At 35.7% G+C, this 19,342-nt stretch overlaps 1 protein-coding gene across 2 annotated transcripts in view; it reads left to right on the top strand.

The window, feature by feature from the left end:
* Nucleotides 1–15,698, top strand: part of Zpr1 (zinc finger protein Zpr1) — a 268,249-nt gene extending 252,551 nt beyond the window's left edge. For both annotated transcript variants that reach the window (XM_090412640.1, XM_090412641.1), the window contains exon 14: nt 15,482–15,698. In XM_090412640.1, coding sequence (XP_090268766.1) covers nt 15,482–15,601 — 120 coding nt within the window. In that variant the 3' untranslated portion in view covers nt 15,602–15,698. The remainder of the gene's footprint in view (nt 1–15,481) is intronic.
* Nucleotides 15,699–19,342: the final 3,644 nt, after the last annotated feature.

The raw sequence follows: 19,342 nt of genomic DNA, 5'->3' as shown, positions 1-19,342 counted from the left end.
TAGGGAAAGATAAATTATTGGACACAATAAAATTAAGAATATTGAAAGGGATTTGAATATTTAAATTATCCTTCCGAAAAATATCCCGGAAAGCACATAACTCATCATATAGTTCTATTGCATTTACGTCTTTATTGTCACCGTCCTTCAAGAGAATCTTTAAATCGTCACAATTTTTTCGTAAATCTTCATTATTAATTTGTAGTAATCTATACGAGAAATTGAAATTATCATAATATGTTTTTAGTTGTTCAAAATGTTCTATTAACGAACACATTGCAACGTCTAGAAGTGTATAAAACACATTCACTCTAAATTTATCTTCTGGCGATTGTGGCGTTTTGTCATGATGCTCGTGGTCAAATTATCGTGTCTTCTTTCGTCGTCGAACTTTCATATCAGTTTTAAATTCTTGTTCTCCATTCATCTCTTCACTCAGTTCTTTTACCATTTTAGAACTTCTTTAAAATTTGTATCTCATCGATACTCTTGTAAGAATATTTTTAAGATTTTGATAGATTCTAAAGCAAGTGTAATATTTTTGTCTTGAAGCATTTTACTCACAGGGTTTATTCTGTTAAGTTCATGCCCTGTTATAAGAGAGCAAATAAATTTGTAGTCCTTTATTTTAGCACATAATGTTTGTGCTTCATGCTGAGTTTCTTTATTAAAATTTTCATTATTTAAATTTTCAAAACGTGCATCGTAAATTTCTCCTAACTAATATCGTAGAGGGCAGATTGCATTAATTTTACTTTCCCATCGTGTTTCTGATGGCTGTTTCAATGTTAATTTTTTTACGAACTTTAAAAGGATTGCCCAACGTTTGTAAGAGAATGAAAAGAAATTGTATATTTTTTGAATAATTGCAAAGAAACTAATTGTATCTGCATTCACTTTGGCTGTGTCGTTAATGATTAAATTTAGAGTATGGGCAGCACATGGCACGTGAAAAGCTTGAGGATTTTTGTTCAAAAGCAAATTTTGGAGCCCATATTTTTTCCCTTTCATATTTGCCCCATTATCATACCCTTGACCTCGCATGTCTTCAATCGGAATGTTCCATTTTTCCAGTTGTTCTATTATTGTTGCACGTAAACCACGTCCTGCGGAATCTGATATATCTGCAAAACCTAAAAAATTTTCTCTGATCTTGACAATTCCATTGTCACAGGAAACAAAACGAATAATAATGGTCATTGTTCTGTTTTACTTGCATACGGTGTGCAGTCTAAAATTATGGAATAATATTTAGATTTTCGAATTGATAATAAAATTGTATCCCTAATTGCATTACTTAAAGTTTCCAATATTTCATTTTGACTGTCTTTACTCAAATAGTGCTCTATTGTTTTTGTAGAGCTCTTTCAACATGATTTTCCATAACGGGATCAAACTTCGCAAACAACTCGACTAATTTTAAAAAATTGCCGTTATTCCTTTCATATAATTTATCAGATAATCCGCAAAAAGCTAAATTTTGGCTACAAGGAATTTTATAATTTCAGTCAAGTGTTCTAAAACACTCATCCAATGTTTCTTTTCCATTTCATACACACTTTGAGTCTGGCAATCAATAGTAGTTTTGTTTTTTAAATTTTTATCAAGTTCCATTTTAAGAAATTTTTCATGTGAGTTAAACTAGTTTCGTGTCTATGCAAAGTTGTGCTTACATTTCTCCAATCATTATAACCTTCTACAAGACTACTTGATCCAGTAGGTGCGAAAAGTTTGCAACAAAAGCAAAAAACAGCAAAAGGGATATATTATATTTTTCTTTTGAACAGGCCTCACTTCAATTAAAACAACTCGAAATTTTTTATCAATATTTCCCCATTCACCTGGATCTTCTAAATTTACAGAGACTAACAATGTGTTAGTTTCGTGGTCAACTACAACTAAATCTTCTCCTAACTGTTTTTCACTTAAGTCTTGTTATCTTGTTCAATAGTTGCAATAGTAGTTTCATGCAAACTGGATGATGTGCACGGTTCTTCAACTCTGATTTCTGATGTATCAAGTTGGTTACAATCTGCATCAGAATATTTTAATATTTTAACAAATTTATTAAGAGCCCCAGTTTGTTTGTTAGTAGCTGCTTCTTTCGCAGCATGACGCTTATGATTTTGTGCACCGGATAACTTTTTTTTTTTTAATGTTTGATTCCATTTCTATTTTATACCCACAAGAAATTATTACCCAACACGACACAGAGACGAAATAATAGTCCGCACTGCGCTACTGTCAGTAGCCTACTGAGATGTGTACCATATGACTGGTTAACTAGCAACAAATGTGTTGTACGAAAATTCGTTTCTGCACATAAAAACAATTCACTGTTGCACTTTAGATAGACTGCAGTAGACACAACATTCTGCAGTTTAGCCTGCAGTCACAAGTTTAGCCTGCTGTCACTGCAAAATTGTAAACAGCCGGCTGATCAAAGAGGTGGCAATATACAATTTTTTTTTTTTTTTTTATTCGGTGCATCCGGCCTTATTTATTTTAATATTGATCATTCTAAGAATATTTTGGTTTTTTTGATAAAAATTTTGTTTCTTAAAAACGAACTTATGAACCGTGTCCCGGCGGCAGCGCCCCCTTCATAGCAGCGCCCGCTTCCGCCAGCCCTGCATGTCACTATCCTGATCGGTTTCGACCTTTATGGTGGTCTCATCAGTGAGAGCCAGAGGTGAGGTGATACCAATTTCTTGGTATCTTTAATTTATAGTATAACCAAGGATTATTATTTCAGTCATTCAAATCTGATTTGACTGAGAAATAGCAGTCAAATCATGAGAAGGAAAAAAGAGTTGAAATCAGGTAATTTGTCACCATTTTAATATCAAAGGACACAAAATCAAAACATGCTCAGTAAAGGAAGCTGCAAAGTAAGCAAAATTTGGACATGGTCAAGGTCTGAGTTATCAAGAGGATAACAACTGACATCTACATTACATTTCAAAGGGAAACTGATCTGGTTGATAGACTGACCATTTGTGTTGTCGTTGCTAATAGCAAATACCTCAACATTTCTTCCAGCTTTATTGCTGAAATCAGAAAAGGAGAAGCTGGTTTAACACTGAATGTCGAAGTCCCCGAAGGAAGACAGTCTCACTGTTTGCAGAAAATCAAGCTTCTAAAATAGATGCTCAAAGAAGTTGCAGTAACTATCAGGATTGGGAGAGCAACTGCACATCACTATGTACCCTTAGTGGACGCTAAACAAAAATTTGATAATGGAGAAAGGTGTGCTTTTATGGTGGTATTACTTTACAGATCTGCATCTGTGGACATACCACTGGAAGGAAGGGTTTGGATACAGGATCTTTCATCTGTAATGCAATCCTATACACACACAAGTTGGGATTAGCTGTTGCATTTCAAAGCACTGCTCATGAGTTTGGCCAACTCCATATAGCTTTAGCAATTCCAATAATCTAAATCCAAATTCTTGGTATATTTTTTGCCGGTCTGGTTGGCCAAGCGTATTTGCTCTCCAGCCAAAAGGCTGAGGTTCAAATCCCACCAAGGACATGGATATTTGTGATTGTCTGTGAAAATACTAGTGGTGGCAGTGGTAGATGGCATTGGTGTAGATGATGATAGTAGTTGCGGTTCGTTGTAGTGGAGACGGAGTTGTAGAGTAGGTCCCCTCCCCTCGATGAGTCTTTGGACTCCGTGAAAGTGTCATGTAATAATAATAATTGCATTGAACCACCTCTTTCTGCAATTTTTTTTTCCTTGTCATTTTTGTTTCAAACACTTGTTGTTGTTGTTGTTTTTTTTTTGCTGATTCTCTCATTCTGTTTAAGTGATGATCTTGGGATTAACTCTTCTAATTCATTCTTGAATATTGACAGTGTTCCTTTATGTTTTCATTTCTAATATAGTTCTGTAGTCAGTACCATATGTTCATTCTTCTAATTTCCATTATGATTCTCATATCTATGGTCTCTCCATTTTCTGGACAACTGTTTCATATTTTTAACCCAACTTTCAGGTCCATATGTTTATATTGTTTGAATACCTCTTGTAATACTGGTAACTTGGTGTTTTGGCATTATTTTCTTATTCAATATAAATTTGCTCAACTTTTGATCATACCAGCTTTAATTATTCAATTTTCATATTTTAATTTGCCATTTTTACTAATGCTGAATAATAATTTACTTGTTCTCTATAGGTTCTCCACTGAGAATGCAGTTGTAGTTTTAAATGTTCCTCACTATTTTCTTAATTTTGGTCTTTTCATTGCTAATTTTCATGCCAAATTTGTTAAAGCTGTTATTCAATTTAGTAATGAAATCCTGGAGATGCACTGAATTTGTTTAGGAGTACATCATCTTCTGTGTAGCAGAGCTAATCTGATATCCCTAATTCTGTTATCAGGTTTATTGCCACTTTCTTTCATAATGTGAACCATACAGATGATGATGATGATGAATAACAGTGGAGGTAATTTGCTCTCTTTTTGTATATCTGATTTTACATCAAACAACTTTCCTGTATACTGCTTCCTTCTATTCTAAACTACTGCTGACTTACAGCTATTAAATATAGACTATGTACTGCATAATGTTCCATTTATCCCATATAACTGTATCATTTGAAATAGCTTTTCTCTTGGTACCTTGTCATATGCTTTTTCCAGATCTACAAAACTTAAGTACAGATCCTTGTTATATCCCCAAGATTTCTCAGCTATTTTTCATAAAGAAAATCTGATCCTGACACCAATATTTCACCTGAATCCAGCCTAATTTTCTGCAGGTTTCTCTTCTACAATTTTTCTTAGCCTCTTCTCAAATAAACTTGCATGGAACACCTAGTAAAAACACAACTCTGATTTTCACATTCAGAGATGATTACTATGACAACTCTGCTCCAATCATCCCAAATTCAATCTTCTGAACTATGCAGTATAGCCACTGTAAAACTTTTATACCTCTATATTTGATAATTTCTGATCAAATATCTAATCCTACTGTTTTTTCACATTTCAGCCTTTTGATAGGGTTTTTCCACATATTGATATGTACTCATAATTGTAATTCCTCTTTAATATTTTCTGCCATTGTTTGTTTCATTTAACAGCCTTTCAAATAATTATCCCATATATTCAGAATATCTTGAGTTTTAGTTTTCATATCATCTCCAATTCCTTTATTGTACTCTTTCTCAATTTCTGAGTCTTTTCAATAGCCTCCAGAACATTCTTGCCACTTTATGATATTTGTCTTCTACATTCTTACCAATCTTCCCATGACTTTTGTTTTAGCTAGATTTACACACAGTGTAGCTCTTACACTTTTCTCTGTATTCTCTTGGAGCACATGCTAACACTTTGCCATGCGCTTTTTTTTTTCCCCTTCATATCTACAAAAGTAAAGATCCTTGTTATATTCCCATGATTTCTCAACTGTTTGTAAAGTGAAAATCTGATCCTGACACTAATATTTGGCTGAATCCAGCTTATTCTTCTCCGAGTTTATCTTCTATGATTTTTCTTACCATCTTCTCAAGTGTTTGTATTATACAGGATGACTCATAATTCATGAAAGGTTTAAACATTTAATAACTTTTTTTATTTATTAATTATTTTTATTCTTTTGTTGTTGTTGTTATAATGAAATACAGAACCCGGATATTTTTTTTTATTAGTTATAAAAAAACCACAATGCAAATATCTTCAATTTTCAGCTTGACAAAGATGGGACCCCTTTTTACAGCATGCTCCATGACAGCTGTTAATGTTTCTGGCTGCAGCACCCTAATTTCTGCATGAATATTCTCCTTCAGCTGTTGGATTGTCTGAAACTTGTTCACATACATCTTTTCCCTCCATGTAATCCCATAGGCAGAAGTCAGGAGCCATCAGATGTGGAGAATGCTGATTTTCAAAATAAAATTTTGGTTTACAACCCAATAGCAAACAAATGATTTTGGTTTGTTGTTGGGTTGTGAACTTTTCCATGATTAATTTCCCAAATGTTTCTTAGAGTATATGAAAAAAATATAATGAAAAAATTAATAATCAAACTTATTCACATTTATTCACCCTCATGGGCCACTTAATACGCATAAAGAATGTGTACTGAAAGCAAGAAATTATATCCTTGTTTTAATCCTATACTTAAAAGCATGAAGCATAATGTGGCACATGACATTATCAAGTAAGGCTATTAAGTAATGTTACAGAAAAGATTTTGAGAGTTTATTTTTCACTTGGTTAGACTATAATAAGTTTAGTTTAATCTTTTATCCAAATGTGAGCAAACAAAGTTTGTGCCTGAAAGTATCTTCAGGACGAGTTGCCTGATGTTGCACTACCTTACTCCAGTCCTGAAGATACTTCCAGGCACAAACTTTGTTTGCTCACACTTGAATAAAGGATTAAACTAAACTTATTATAGTCTAACCAAGTGAAAAATAAACCCTCAACATCTTTCTCTGAATCCGGAGTAATTTAATAATAAGGTTGCACACCCTTTGGCAACTCCTATAGGTTAGGATGACCTCTCATTGCTTCTGCCTTTGTATCTCCACTACTGGGCCTGGCTCCCACTGACGAGACCCCAATAAAGGTCGAAACCGGTATGGGTAGTGGCCCTTGCATTAATGCATAGCATTACACATATCCGCAAGGAGATGTGCTTTGCATTATTGGAGATACTGAGATAGGAGTGATGAGAGCTTTCTCCACCTTTGCAACGAGTTGCCTGGTGTTGCACTACCTTACCCCAGTCCTGAAGATACTTTCAGGCACAAACTTTGTTTACTCACACTTGGATAAAGGATTAAACTAAACTTATTACAGAAAAGATTATTTTAGTCAAAATTTAACAATTTTCTGAGTTCATTCTCCTAAACTCATAAGTTACAAAGTCACTTATCATGAGAGATTTTACAGAACTTGTGCCTAAATTTGTGTTGTTGCATAAAAGCATAGACACAAATAAGTTTCATTGTCCAACTCACCATTTTGAAATTTTTCCACATAATTCCTTGAAATTGCCTGCCAATCAAGAAGTTTATCTTCATATGTCTGATCTCTTGCCAGAGTATAACATCCTAGATTAACTATTTAGCAGGATCTCACCTGTTTTCCTCTTCCTCATTTCGATAACACTAATGATGTCTGCATAGTGCTTCTCTAGTTCTTCTGCCAGTTCAACTTCTTTTCCATTGATACTTCTTATGTTGATTGCACCTATCCTAAATTCTACTGACATTTTGATCTGGTAGTTGATTCTTCACTGTTTGCCATGGTTCCCTGACAAAATATGCAGAGGCCATGTTTAACTGGCTGATGCCCCAGCTTCCATGAAATTTCATTTTGTTGTGCCATCCTGTTTGTCTCTGTTATAAGCTAATATAGAATATAATTTTGTCAGCAAGCACAAAACTTCAGGTGAGGAATGGATGTAGGTCAGAAGTCTCAATCATTTCTCCATGTTCTTTAAAGGTGTGCGAAGGTCTCCAATCATTCATCTAGCTTTGACCTCAAGCAACCCATTCCCCACCAAAAAAGTAATATTTGTATATTTGAGTCTTCTGTTCATCTCTGAAGGCTACTCAACTATGATTATGTTTCAAATGCTTGTAGATGGTTTTTTTCTTTTTTTAATAGATCCCTATGATTTTTATTAGTTTTCCTCCAAATTTTCAAAAAAAAATTCTTTATATCTAGTATTCATTTCTTATATTGTTGTTCCATTATATCAGTTGCCTTTCTGATGACTTGAAATCCTCTACTTCTGGTAGAATATCGTAAGCTGTATTGAGTGAATAATTAAATAACATTTAGTTAATTATTTTCTCTGGATTTTTGTTTCTTTTGATTAAAGCTAAACACGAATGATTGCTATTTAAGTTTCATTGATCTTGAAAGACATTGAATGTGGTAGCAAAGAAAAACTTAAATCTGTATACTGTATATATAAATGGAACCTTTGAGAAAGTTAGTGTCTCTGTATTACCATCACAATAATTACATAACATTTGTTCTCCTTGGTTGGAAAGACATGGGTTCAAATCTCATCTAAGATACTAGAAACCATTATGAGCTCTTTTTCATTTTAATGCAAGTGTCCATTGACTTGGTCTTGTAATGAATATATGCTACAATGGATCCTGCTAATGACCTACATTTAAATCCTTTAATTGTAATGTCCAAATATTTAAAGAGATGGAGTAAACACGATAAGCACTACGAACACTCTACTACTACTGGTGCAAACTGCATATAAACAACAGTAGAACTGCACGACAGACTATTTAGCAGGATCTCATCTATTTTCCTCTTCCTCATTTCGATAACACTAATGATGTCAGCATAGTGCTTCTCTAGTTCTTCTGCCAGTTCAACTTCTTTTCCATTGATACTTCTTATGTTGATTGCACCTATCCTAAATTCTACTGACATTTTGTTCTGGTAGTTGATTCTTCACTGTTTGCCTTGGTTCCCTGACGAAATATGCAGAGGCCTTGTTTAACTGGCTGATGCCCCAGCTGCCATGAAATTTCATCTTGTTGTGCCATCCTGTTTATCTCTGTTATAAGATAATATAGAATATAATTTTGTCAGCAAGCACAAAACTTCAGGTGAGGAATGGATGTAGGTCAGAAGTCTCAATCATTTCTCCATGTTCTTTAAAGGTGTGCGAAGGTCTCCAATCATTCATCTAGCTTTGACCTCAAGCAACCCATTCCCCACCAAAAAAGTAATATTTGTATATTTGAGTCTTCAGTTCATCTCTGAAGGCTACTCAACTATGACTATGTTGTGCATATGCTTGCGCATGTTGCAATATGACACTGTGGTAAACACAGTGCTGCTAGCGTCCTTTGCCCTCCTAAGTGCTACAAGATGGATTTTTATTATTTTTTATACAAAATAAGAGAATTGTATAGGATTGTTGATAATAAAATTAAATATTACAAACAAATATAAATAAATTAATAAATATATTCCCGGGGCAGAGCTGACTACTACCGGGTGCGTCCCCAGGTGGCGGATCGGGAAACAGCCTTCAGATATGGAGGTTAGCTGCGATATAAGCAGAGCAATCTGGCGAATAAGCAGCCGTGGACCAACAGCGACTGAGCTATCAGGGCGTGGGGGAGCAGAAGTGGCAACTCTGTCTCACTTAAAACCTCACAAAGCCCAATGACAACTCGGTGACATGGCGAGTAGTGCTGCCATTAAATAAGTATCAGCTGGGATCACCGCCCCTGACATTGGGAAGCAGCATTGTCAGTACTGACACAAGGTTGAAGCCAAATGATGACGGAAAAGCTTGTGATCAGAGATTTGCAGATGGCAATATGATTATATTGTGTACGTCTGTAATACTGCGGAGCAGAAAGCAAATGGAGAAACTACTGCTCTATCTTATCTCCAGAACAACCACCATGGCGAGCAAACCCTTACAATTGGCCCCAAGTTCCCGGCGTCCCTTAAATTGGACAGGGGTGCGAAGAATCTCCGGGCTCAAAATGGTGTCCACTTTTAAAATTGCAACTTGGAATGTCAGAACTCTGTATGAAGCTGGCAAATTAAGAAATGCCACAAGAGAAATGAAGAGGCTGGGCATCCGGATTTTGGGAATTTGTGAGACAAGATGGCCAGTATCTGGAAAGTGTCAACAAGATAATATGACAATGTATTACTCTGGGAATGATGAGAACAAACATTGACATGGTGTAGCTGTAATAGCAGATGAAGAAATCAATAAATCAGTAATAAATTGGATTCCATTTTCTGAAAGGATAATGCTGTTACAACTTAAGGGAAACCCCGTTAACATAAATATCATCCAAGCTTATGCATCCACAGCTGACAAAAGTGAAGAAGATGTTGAAGAGTTTTATGAACACCTAAAAGAGATTAAAAACCTAACAAAGAAACATGATATAAACATAGTGATGGGTGACTTCAATGCAAAAGTGGGAAGAGGGGGTGATGGAGAAATTGTTGGCGAACATGGCTTAGGCACCAGAAATGACAGAGGAGATCGCCTAGTCCAATTCTGTCAGGAAGAAGATCTAACAATAGAAAATACCTGGTTTAAACTTCCACCCAGAAGACTGTACACGTGGAAATCGCCTCAAGATAACCAACATAATATTGTCAGAAATCAAATTGATTATATACTGATAAATAAAAGATTCCACAGTAGTATAAAGAGTGCAAAGACTTATCCTGGAGCAGATATCTCATCAGACCACAATCCCATAGTTGCAGAAGTACATCTTAGATTAAAATCAGCTAAAAAATCACAAAAGAAGAAAAAGAAAATTGATGTAGAAAAACTGAAAGACCCGAACATAAATAAAAGTGCCAAGACACAGCTTAACCTGCGATTACAACAGATTAACATAGAAGAAAATAAAAGTGTGGAATCTCTTTGGAATAGCTTAAAGAATGCCATCGTAACAACAAGTATTGAAGAAGTAGGTTATGTGAATAATATAAAACAACAGGAATGGATGACAGATGAGATTCTTTCTCTTATTGATACAAGAAGAATGTATAAAAACAAAGACCTAGCCAGGTATACAGAAACACATAACATCATCAAGAAAAAAATAAAAGAAGCCAAGGAAAATTGGATGAAAAATTTATGTACTGAAATTGAACTGCTTCAGAAACACATGATAATTTCAATCTGCATAAGAAAATCAACGAAATTTCCAGAAAACTGAGGAAAAAGCAAATAGTGTCTCTAAGAGACGAAAATGGAAAAATAGTTCTAGAAGAAGAGAATAAAGCACAGATTTGGATAAAATATGTAACAGAACTTTTCAATGATACTAGACAGAAGCCTATAAATATAAAAGATAACATTCAAGGACCAGCAATCATGAAATGTGAAATAGAGAATGCTATACAAACAAGTAAAACAGGAAAAGCCAGTGGACCAGATGGTGTGCAAACAGAATTTTTAAAATTAATCGAACCAGATAACATCAAACTTCTTGAAAAACTATTTAATAAAATATATGAAAGTGATGAATTTCCATCAGATTGGCTCAAATCTACATTTATCACTATCCCAAAGAAACCCAAAGCGAATTCCTGTGGTGACTTCAGACTTATTAGTCTAATGAGCCAAACATTAAAAATATTTTTGAAAGTAATTCAGAATCGCATTTATAGAAAAAGTGAAGAAACTCTAAGTGAAACACAATTCGGCTCTTTCGGAATGGTTTTGGTACTAGAGAGGCCCTTTTCTGTACCCAAATATTGATACAAAATGCATAGAAAAACAGAAATCTGTCTTTATGTGTTTCATAGATTTTGAAAAAGCATTCGACAAAGTCAGACACACCAACTTAATAGAAATCCTTCAACAAATAAGGCTAGACGAACAAGACATAAGACTAATAACAAATCTGTATTGGAATCAGTCAGCTACCGTTCAATTAGACAACATTACCACCAGTGATATTAACATCAAAAGAGGAGTGAGACAAGGATGTGTGCTCTCACCACTCCTGTTCAACATATATGCAGAGGGAATCACAATAAATGGAAAGATTGTTAACAACCTACGATATGCAGATGACACCGTGCTAATTGCAGATAACATTATGGATCTCCAAAAACTCGTTGACAGAGTATACATAGAAAGCCAAAGAATGGGAATAAATATAAACATCAACAAGACAAAATACATGATCATCAGCAAACATCCAGCCTCATCAATGAAACTGACACTCAATGGGAAAAATATTGATCAAGTGTCAAGATATAAATATCTTGGTTGCTGGCTTAATGAATGGTGGGATCCAGAAATAGATATAAAGACAAGGATTGAAGTTGCACGGCAGTCCTTCATGAAAATGAGAACACTATTCTGCAATAAAGACCTAAACATGGAAGTCAGATGCCGAATGCTGAAATGCTACGTATGGTCTATTCTGCTCTATGGAGTTGAAACATGGACATTGAAGGCGACAACCATCAAGAAAATCGAAGCCTTTGAGATGTGGCTATACAGAAGAATGCTAAAGATATCATGGACAGAAAAAATTACCAATGAAGATGTCTTAAAATCCATTGGCAAAGCTAAACATCTTGTACAAATAATCAAGAAACGAAAAACATCATATCTTGGACACATCATGAGAAACAGCAAATACCAACTTCTACAAACTATTTTGGTAGGAAGAATTGATGGCAAAGGAACTAGAGGAAGAAAAAGAATATCATGGTTTGACAACATCAAGACGTGGACAGGAAAGAGCAGTGCACAACTGCTCAGATTAGCACAAGAGCGCAGTTTGTTCGCCAAGATGGTCGCTGACCTTCGATAGAAGATAGCACAATAAGAAGAAGAATAAATATATTTATATATCGAGAAAAATTGGGGTGCTGCAGTTCCGCAGTGCCTATGCATAAGCCACCCCTAGTAAGGACTGATCATTGGTTTAGATGCCTCAGTATGTACGAGGATTGTTTGAAAAGTTTGATAAATTTTCAATAGATGGTGACACAATTCGTTCATTCATACCAGTGTCGGCACGTATCACCTTTTCATGACCCATGGCAAAATTTTAGCCACGTGCGATGTGTAGTTCTAATTTGGCAAACATTTAAAATGAGTATGTTCACATTTTTCATGAAAATGGAGAAAAACAAGTTTTGTGCAGTGATAAAACACTTATTTGAAGAAGTGGATGGCCATGCAGATCAACACGCAGTTAGATGCAGTTCATGAGGACTCTAAACCAGCATTAAAGACTATTTATTTTTTGGATAAATGAGTTTAAACATGGTCATAGGTCCATCAAAGATGAAGCGCACTCTGGACGCCCAACTGAGGTCACTACGAAGAAAATGATTGACAAAATCCATGGTATCATTATGGAAGACCGCCGAGTGAAAGTGTGTGAGATTGTAGGCATCTCAACTGAACGGGTATATAATATCCTGCATGAAAAATTGCACATGAAAAGCTGTGTGCATGATGGGTGCCGTGATTGTTGACTCTCGATCAAAAATGCATGCAAAAAGACATTTCAACGCAGTGTTTGGTGATGTTTAATTGCACTTCGCAAGATTTTTTGTGTCGATTCGTGACTGAAACTCGGATCCACCACTACACACCTGAGTCCAAGCAGCAGTCAAAACAGTGGACAATGCCCACTGATGAGTACTGAAAAAAGAAAAGACCGTTTTGTCAGCTGGGAAGGTGATAGCCACTGTTTTTTGGGATTCCCAAGGAATTATCATGATAGACTGTTTTGAAAAGGGTAAGACAATAACAGTAGTCTGTTATGCATGGTTCAACAACTCCTGTTATGTTATGCATAACAGGAGTTGTTGGACTGTTTAAAAGAAGAACTGAAGAAAAAACGGCCAAGATTGGCACACAAAAAAGTGCTTTTTCATCAAGATAATGCACCATCCCACACATCGGCCATTGCAATGGCAAAATTGCACGAATTGAGATTCAAATTGGTTCCACATTTACCTTATTCTCCGGACTTGGTCTCGTATGACTTTTTCTTGTTCCCAAACTTAAAAATTTGGCTTGGTGGGAAAAAATTTCTTCAAACGATGTTGTCATCAAAGCTGTCAATAACTATTTTGCACAATTTGACAAATCCTACTTTTTAGATGGGATGAAAAAATTGGAAACTTGCTGGACCAAATGTGTAGACCTCGATGAAGACTATGTTGAGAAATAAAGGTGATTTTTTCCAAAAAAATTGTGTTTAACTTATTTTTTTACCAAACTTTTCATACAACCCTTGTTGTTGCAACCCTTGCATATTTTACTGTGCCGGTAGTTTAGCACATGAATTGTTGCTGTCTGTCTCTGTTATAGACCAAGCTTTTCCATCATTATTTCTTAAAATCAAATCAAATTTTCTCAGTACACCAATACAGCCACTCTGGCCTTGCTGACCATGCACTGGATACCTGCCATGGAATACGGTGGAAGAAAGCCACCATAATACACTGTAGTAAATATAAATATGAAAGGCTTTTCGTGGAATCAGCTTCAGCCCTAAGAAACAATCCAAGCTTCAACAAATTTGACTGCATGAGACTGCCTCAAAATTGAGACACTTACATCAGAAGACCTTCAGCCCAATCGCCCATAAATACCAACATTGCCCGCTAGGGGGCACCATCAGGACTTTAGGAGAGATAATAGCTTCCTGCTTTTTCCTCACTTACTGTTTGTTGTGCCTGCATGCACGTGTCTTGTTCTTAAGTTTCTTGAAAATGGCAACGTGACGTTGCCGAAATATTGAAGTATATTAAAATTTATTTTAATTATTTAGTAAAAAATAATAAAAAATCAAATTTTCTCCTTCTTTCATTTTGTTTTATTCATTGCATACCAGTATGCTTATAAGCTTACAACTTTTTTTTTTTTTTTTTTTTTGAATAAGATATTGCTTCATAAATGAGGGAGGATTACATCAGTAACAAAACTGTCTGATGTTTGGATCCTCACCTCTCCTTGCACTATCTTTTGATTTCAGTTACATATAAAATTCACGTTTTATTTAATACAATTGCTTAAGCACTTGTATTTTCAAAAGTTAAAGAACGAGATGTCATATTAATAAAATAACTAAAATTATTGAAAAGAAAATAACTCTTAATCAGCAGATAATATCTGCAAAAACAAATACTTTTTTCCACTTTCCACTCTGTATGCAGCAGTGTGTAAAGTAATCCATTCTCATTTCCACCTGTCTAAGGATAGACTCAGCGCTCTGTCATTATTGTAAAAGCATATCATCCTGATAATTGAAGATGCTTAAATTGAAATAGAATGCAGCACAAGGCTCTGACCAAACAGGGCTTAGCCAAATCATTTATCTTACTTTTAGATGTGGTAATAGAAAGCTTATCCCAAATTGTATTCTTGGCTTTTACTGTTTAGAATTACAACTACCATAATACAAATCCCAGAATGTTAAACCCAAGGATTCAGTGATGTTTGCCATTAGAAGAGCAAGGTCAAAATTTGTTGACCTTTCTCTTCTCATTTTTGATAAAACAACTAAACTCTCTGATTTTAATTACATACTAAAACAAGATCTTTCCAAAAGCACCAAACATTTGCTACCATAATTTAAACTGATATTAAGATTCAGTACACAGAATTGTTTTATTCCAAATTTCATGCTGTAATGGAAATACTGCTACAGTCAACTCTTACAATAGCAAACTCATAGTGACCACATGAATACTTTGTTATACAGGATAGTTTGCTATAATGAATTTCTTTCAGCACAGTTTGTACTTATAGGTACTTTAATCAGGATTTCAGTAGTCTGTTATAGTGGCATTTGGTGCATATGTATTATTTCTTTCTACTAGCAATATGTTGTTTGTAAATAAAGATACAAATAAAGATAAAGGATTCTGAATCCTTTATTTTTACTTATAAACAAAATAATATAAGGATGCAGATGTTTCTAATGCTAATTTTTTATGTGTTTATAGAGTATTGCCGAATCAGGTGCAGATGATACCAACTTACAGGTAATTGAATACGAACGTACATTTGAACAGAACGAAGAACTTGGTTTAAATGATATGAAGACTGAAAATTATAGTTTATGATATTTCTTTAAATGTCATCATGTAAATAATAATTATTATTAAAACTTGGTATCACTTCATATTATACTGATTTTATAATAAAGTCACTCCTATTCAATTTATGTGCCTTTGTAAAGTTTATTATATATTATTTTGTATTCAGAGTGAAGCAGATAATTCACCTTACTTCCATTCTTTTTTTGTATATTGGATACAAGCTTATAAAGCATTAGAAGATTAACTATAGGTAACTGATTTTGTCATTCATTCATAATAACACTCAATCAAAATTATTTTAAAAATTGAACTAGTTGACATAGTTTGATTCTGCCACTAGAGGACTACATGGTGTGTAGTATTTGTAGAGAGCTCCTGAAAAGATAAGTATTATTTTGAGTAAAAATTGGCAATATTGCTTGAATCTTATGTAATATTGTTTACTTTTGGTTTATTGTGTCTGTGTGATTTTTGTGTGTTTTCTGCATTATTTAATTAGTATTTTGATAAGATACAATAGATAGCGTGCACATGGCACCGATGAGAAGAAAAACAATGGCATCCAAATCGTTATCTTTGTAAAATTTTAACATAAGGGAGTTTGTTCGTTGTAACATCTGCGAGATGTACGCTTTGGGCGAGCGGTTGGAGTTTGGTTCGATAATGATGATGGAGTGAATGTGTGCCGAAAGTGAGGATTTGAAGTGTGTCTCAGGTCGCGAGATTGATGTCGATGTTGAAAGTCAGAATGTAGAAAATAGTGATATGATAGGAATTTGTACCAGATAGCTTTGAGAGTGGTGTTGAAAGTGAGTGTGAAGGTAAAAACACAGAACGAGAGAATGGTTTAACGGATAAAAAAAAATGAAGAGTTAGTTTCAGTGAGTGAGATCGCACAGTTGCGCGGAGTGATACATAAGGCGAAGCGGCAGCTCAAGTGTTTGCAAAATTGTTTAATGAGTGCATCAGCTAATAAAAGGCAAATGTATGATAAGAAAAATAAGAGTATGATCGGGAGTGTAAGAAAAATGAAGGAGCGAGTGCTGTACAGTGATTCTTTAGTAAGAGGTGTAATAGATGAGAGTTTGTTAAAATTGTCCTTACTGGGTGCAAAAATTAAGGATGTAAGTGAGTCTATCAGAGCGCAAAAGCAGAGGGTGAAAGAAATGATAGTAGTGGTAGGAACAAATGATTTAAAAGGTGATAAATTTGCTATGAGAGAAGACCTGAAGGAATTACTAGGGGTAGCAAAAGATGACACAAAAGACAGATGACAATGACAGAAGAGAGTTGAGAAGGAGGGCCATAATTGCAAATGACTCTATTCGCAGGTTATGCAGGAGGAGTGGTGTGGAGTTTGTGGAGTGAGTTTGATGGGCAAAAGGATTTATATAAGATGGATGGTTTGCATCTGAATGGATTTGGTGTGCGCAGACTGGAAAAAGTGTTGTTGAATGAAGTGGAAGTGCAAAATCAGGGAAACTAGCATTATTAAGGGGTGGGGGAAGTGGATATGCAGACTTTAGGGAGGTAGTTGAGTTTATGAATGTGTATAATATGCCCGAGCAAGTACGAAGGACAACAATTCAGAATGGGATAGTTAGTATAAGGCATCAGGATAGGGGATGAGACTAACTGGCTTCTGCATTTCATGTATACTAATGCCAGGAGTATTACCAACAAGAAGGAAGAATTTTTGGCCTTGGTTAGCTCTTCCAGCCACAGGTTATTGGCATTGGTGAGACATGGCTGACAGAAGATGATATAACTAGTGGTATAGAATGTGAAGGGTATCGTGTGTACAGGAGGGACAGAGAGAAAAGAATGGGGGGGAGGAGTATTATTGATGATAGCTGATGAACTGCAGGATAATGAAGAAAACACATCTGGGGGCTATTTGGTGTGAGATTGAGGCTAGTGGAACAAAATATACAGTTGGAGGCTGCTGTAGACCAGGTGATGGAATAGATGGTTGAGATAGTACGCATAGACAAATAGATGCAATGAGTGGAAGAAGGATAATTATTATGGGGGAGTTCAACTATGGTAACATTGATTGGAAGAAGGAGAGGACTCATGGGAGGAATTGGATTTTATGCAGTTATTAAGGGATAACTATCTGCGACAACATGTAATGGAAAATACTAGGGGTCAAGGAGTGCTTGACCTAGTAATTGCATCTGAGAATTTGGTGTAATGAATATGACCACATTGCCACCAATTGGTGAGAGTGATCATAGGGTCTTGACCTGGGAGGTGGCTATATGTGTGAAATTTTCAATTAATATAGGGTACATGTGGAATTACTGTGCTCGTAAGTATGACAAGCTTAGAAGATTGCTTGGTTCAGTGCCATGGCATGTAAAACTGCAAGGGTTTGTTGATAGTGCATGGAAGGTGGTTAAGGAGTATTTGCAGGAAGCAATGGCTGACTGTATACCTAGAGTCCGAATAGTATATCAAGTAGGGGTTAAATGGATGAATAACACCATTAATTAAGCTGCAAAAAAAAGAAACAGCTGTGGAGGGAATTTAAGGAGAAAGGTGACCTGCAGGCACATGAACGGTATAAAGCACAGGCCAGAAGGATAATGAGTGTTGTAAGAAAAGCAAAAGCGAATTATGAAAGAAAATTAGCTATGCAGGCTAAAGAGAATCCCAAGCAGTTTTTTCGATATGTTGCAAGTAAAAGAAAAAATGTATACGGCAGAATGATTTTAAAGAATGCCGATGGTAGGGAGGTAACCCAGTCAGTTGATATAGTGGAATTACTGAGTGATCACTTTGCAAGAGTATATCATCCAGGTAGTGATATTGCAGGAATGAAGGAACTGACATCTTATACGGGAATTGTGGTGAATGAAGTGGAGGTGAATAGTCTATTACAAAACCTCAATGTGAATACGTCTGTGGGATTGAATGGTATACCAGCTCATGTTGTACATGAAGCGGCTAAAGAATTGTCAGTGCCCTTGACCATTTTGTCAAGGGCACTGACAAAATGGTCGAGGGCAATGACCAATTACCGACCAATCAGCATATCAGGAGTCGTTGTCAAAGTCTTGGAGAAAGTAGTCAAGAGGAAAATACAGGACTGGATAGATGAAAATGGGATACTGTATGGGGGACAGCATGGTTTTGTGAAGGGTAGATCATGCCCCAGTAACTTGCTCACGTTTTATAACACAGTGACGGCTGAACTGGATAAAGGTAATGGGTTTACAGTGATTCTGCTGGATCTTGCTAAGGCCTTTGACAGGATACCACATGGAATTCTAATCAGTAAACTGCAGCATAGGGGGATGGATATGAGGGCGGTTGATGGATATATCAGAGAGTAGTTTATTCAGGAGTAGAGTCCAAAAGATCGCCTGTGACTAGTGGTGTGCTACAGGGTTCTGTTCTTGGACCACCGCTGTTCATCATCATCATCAACAAATTCCTGCCATATACCCTCAAGGGGTGTACAGGATATGACAGTACTACATGAAAAAATTATATCATTACTAACTTCCTATCTACAATTTTCCTCCAAATCAGTCTGTTACTTGTCAAGACTCCAACCTTATCAGATCTTATATTTCTATCGTCTAAGGCACTTTGTACCGTATCAATCCGCCTATATCTTGGTCTTCCTCTGGGTCGTTTACTTGCCAACCTGGCAGAGAACACTTGTTTTGCTAATCTTTCCTCTCCCATTCTATTTAAGTGACCATACCACCTGAGATTAGCTCTGCTAACGCATTCATGGATGCTGACAATGTC

Source organism: Typopeltis vanoorti, chromosome 23 (genome assembly GCF_054136105.1).
Source record: "Typopeltis vanoorti isolate ZY-2024b chromosome 23, IOZ_Tvanoo_1.0, whole genome shotgun sequence".
NCBI lineage: Eukaryota > Metazoa > Arthropoda > Arachnida > Uropygi > Thelyphonidae > Typopeltis > Typopeltis vanoorti.
Note: the sequence above shows the minus strand (reverse complement) of the source record. Positions and strands in the feature narration are given on the sequence as shown.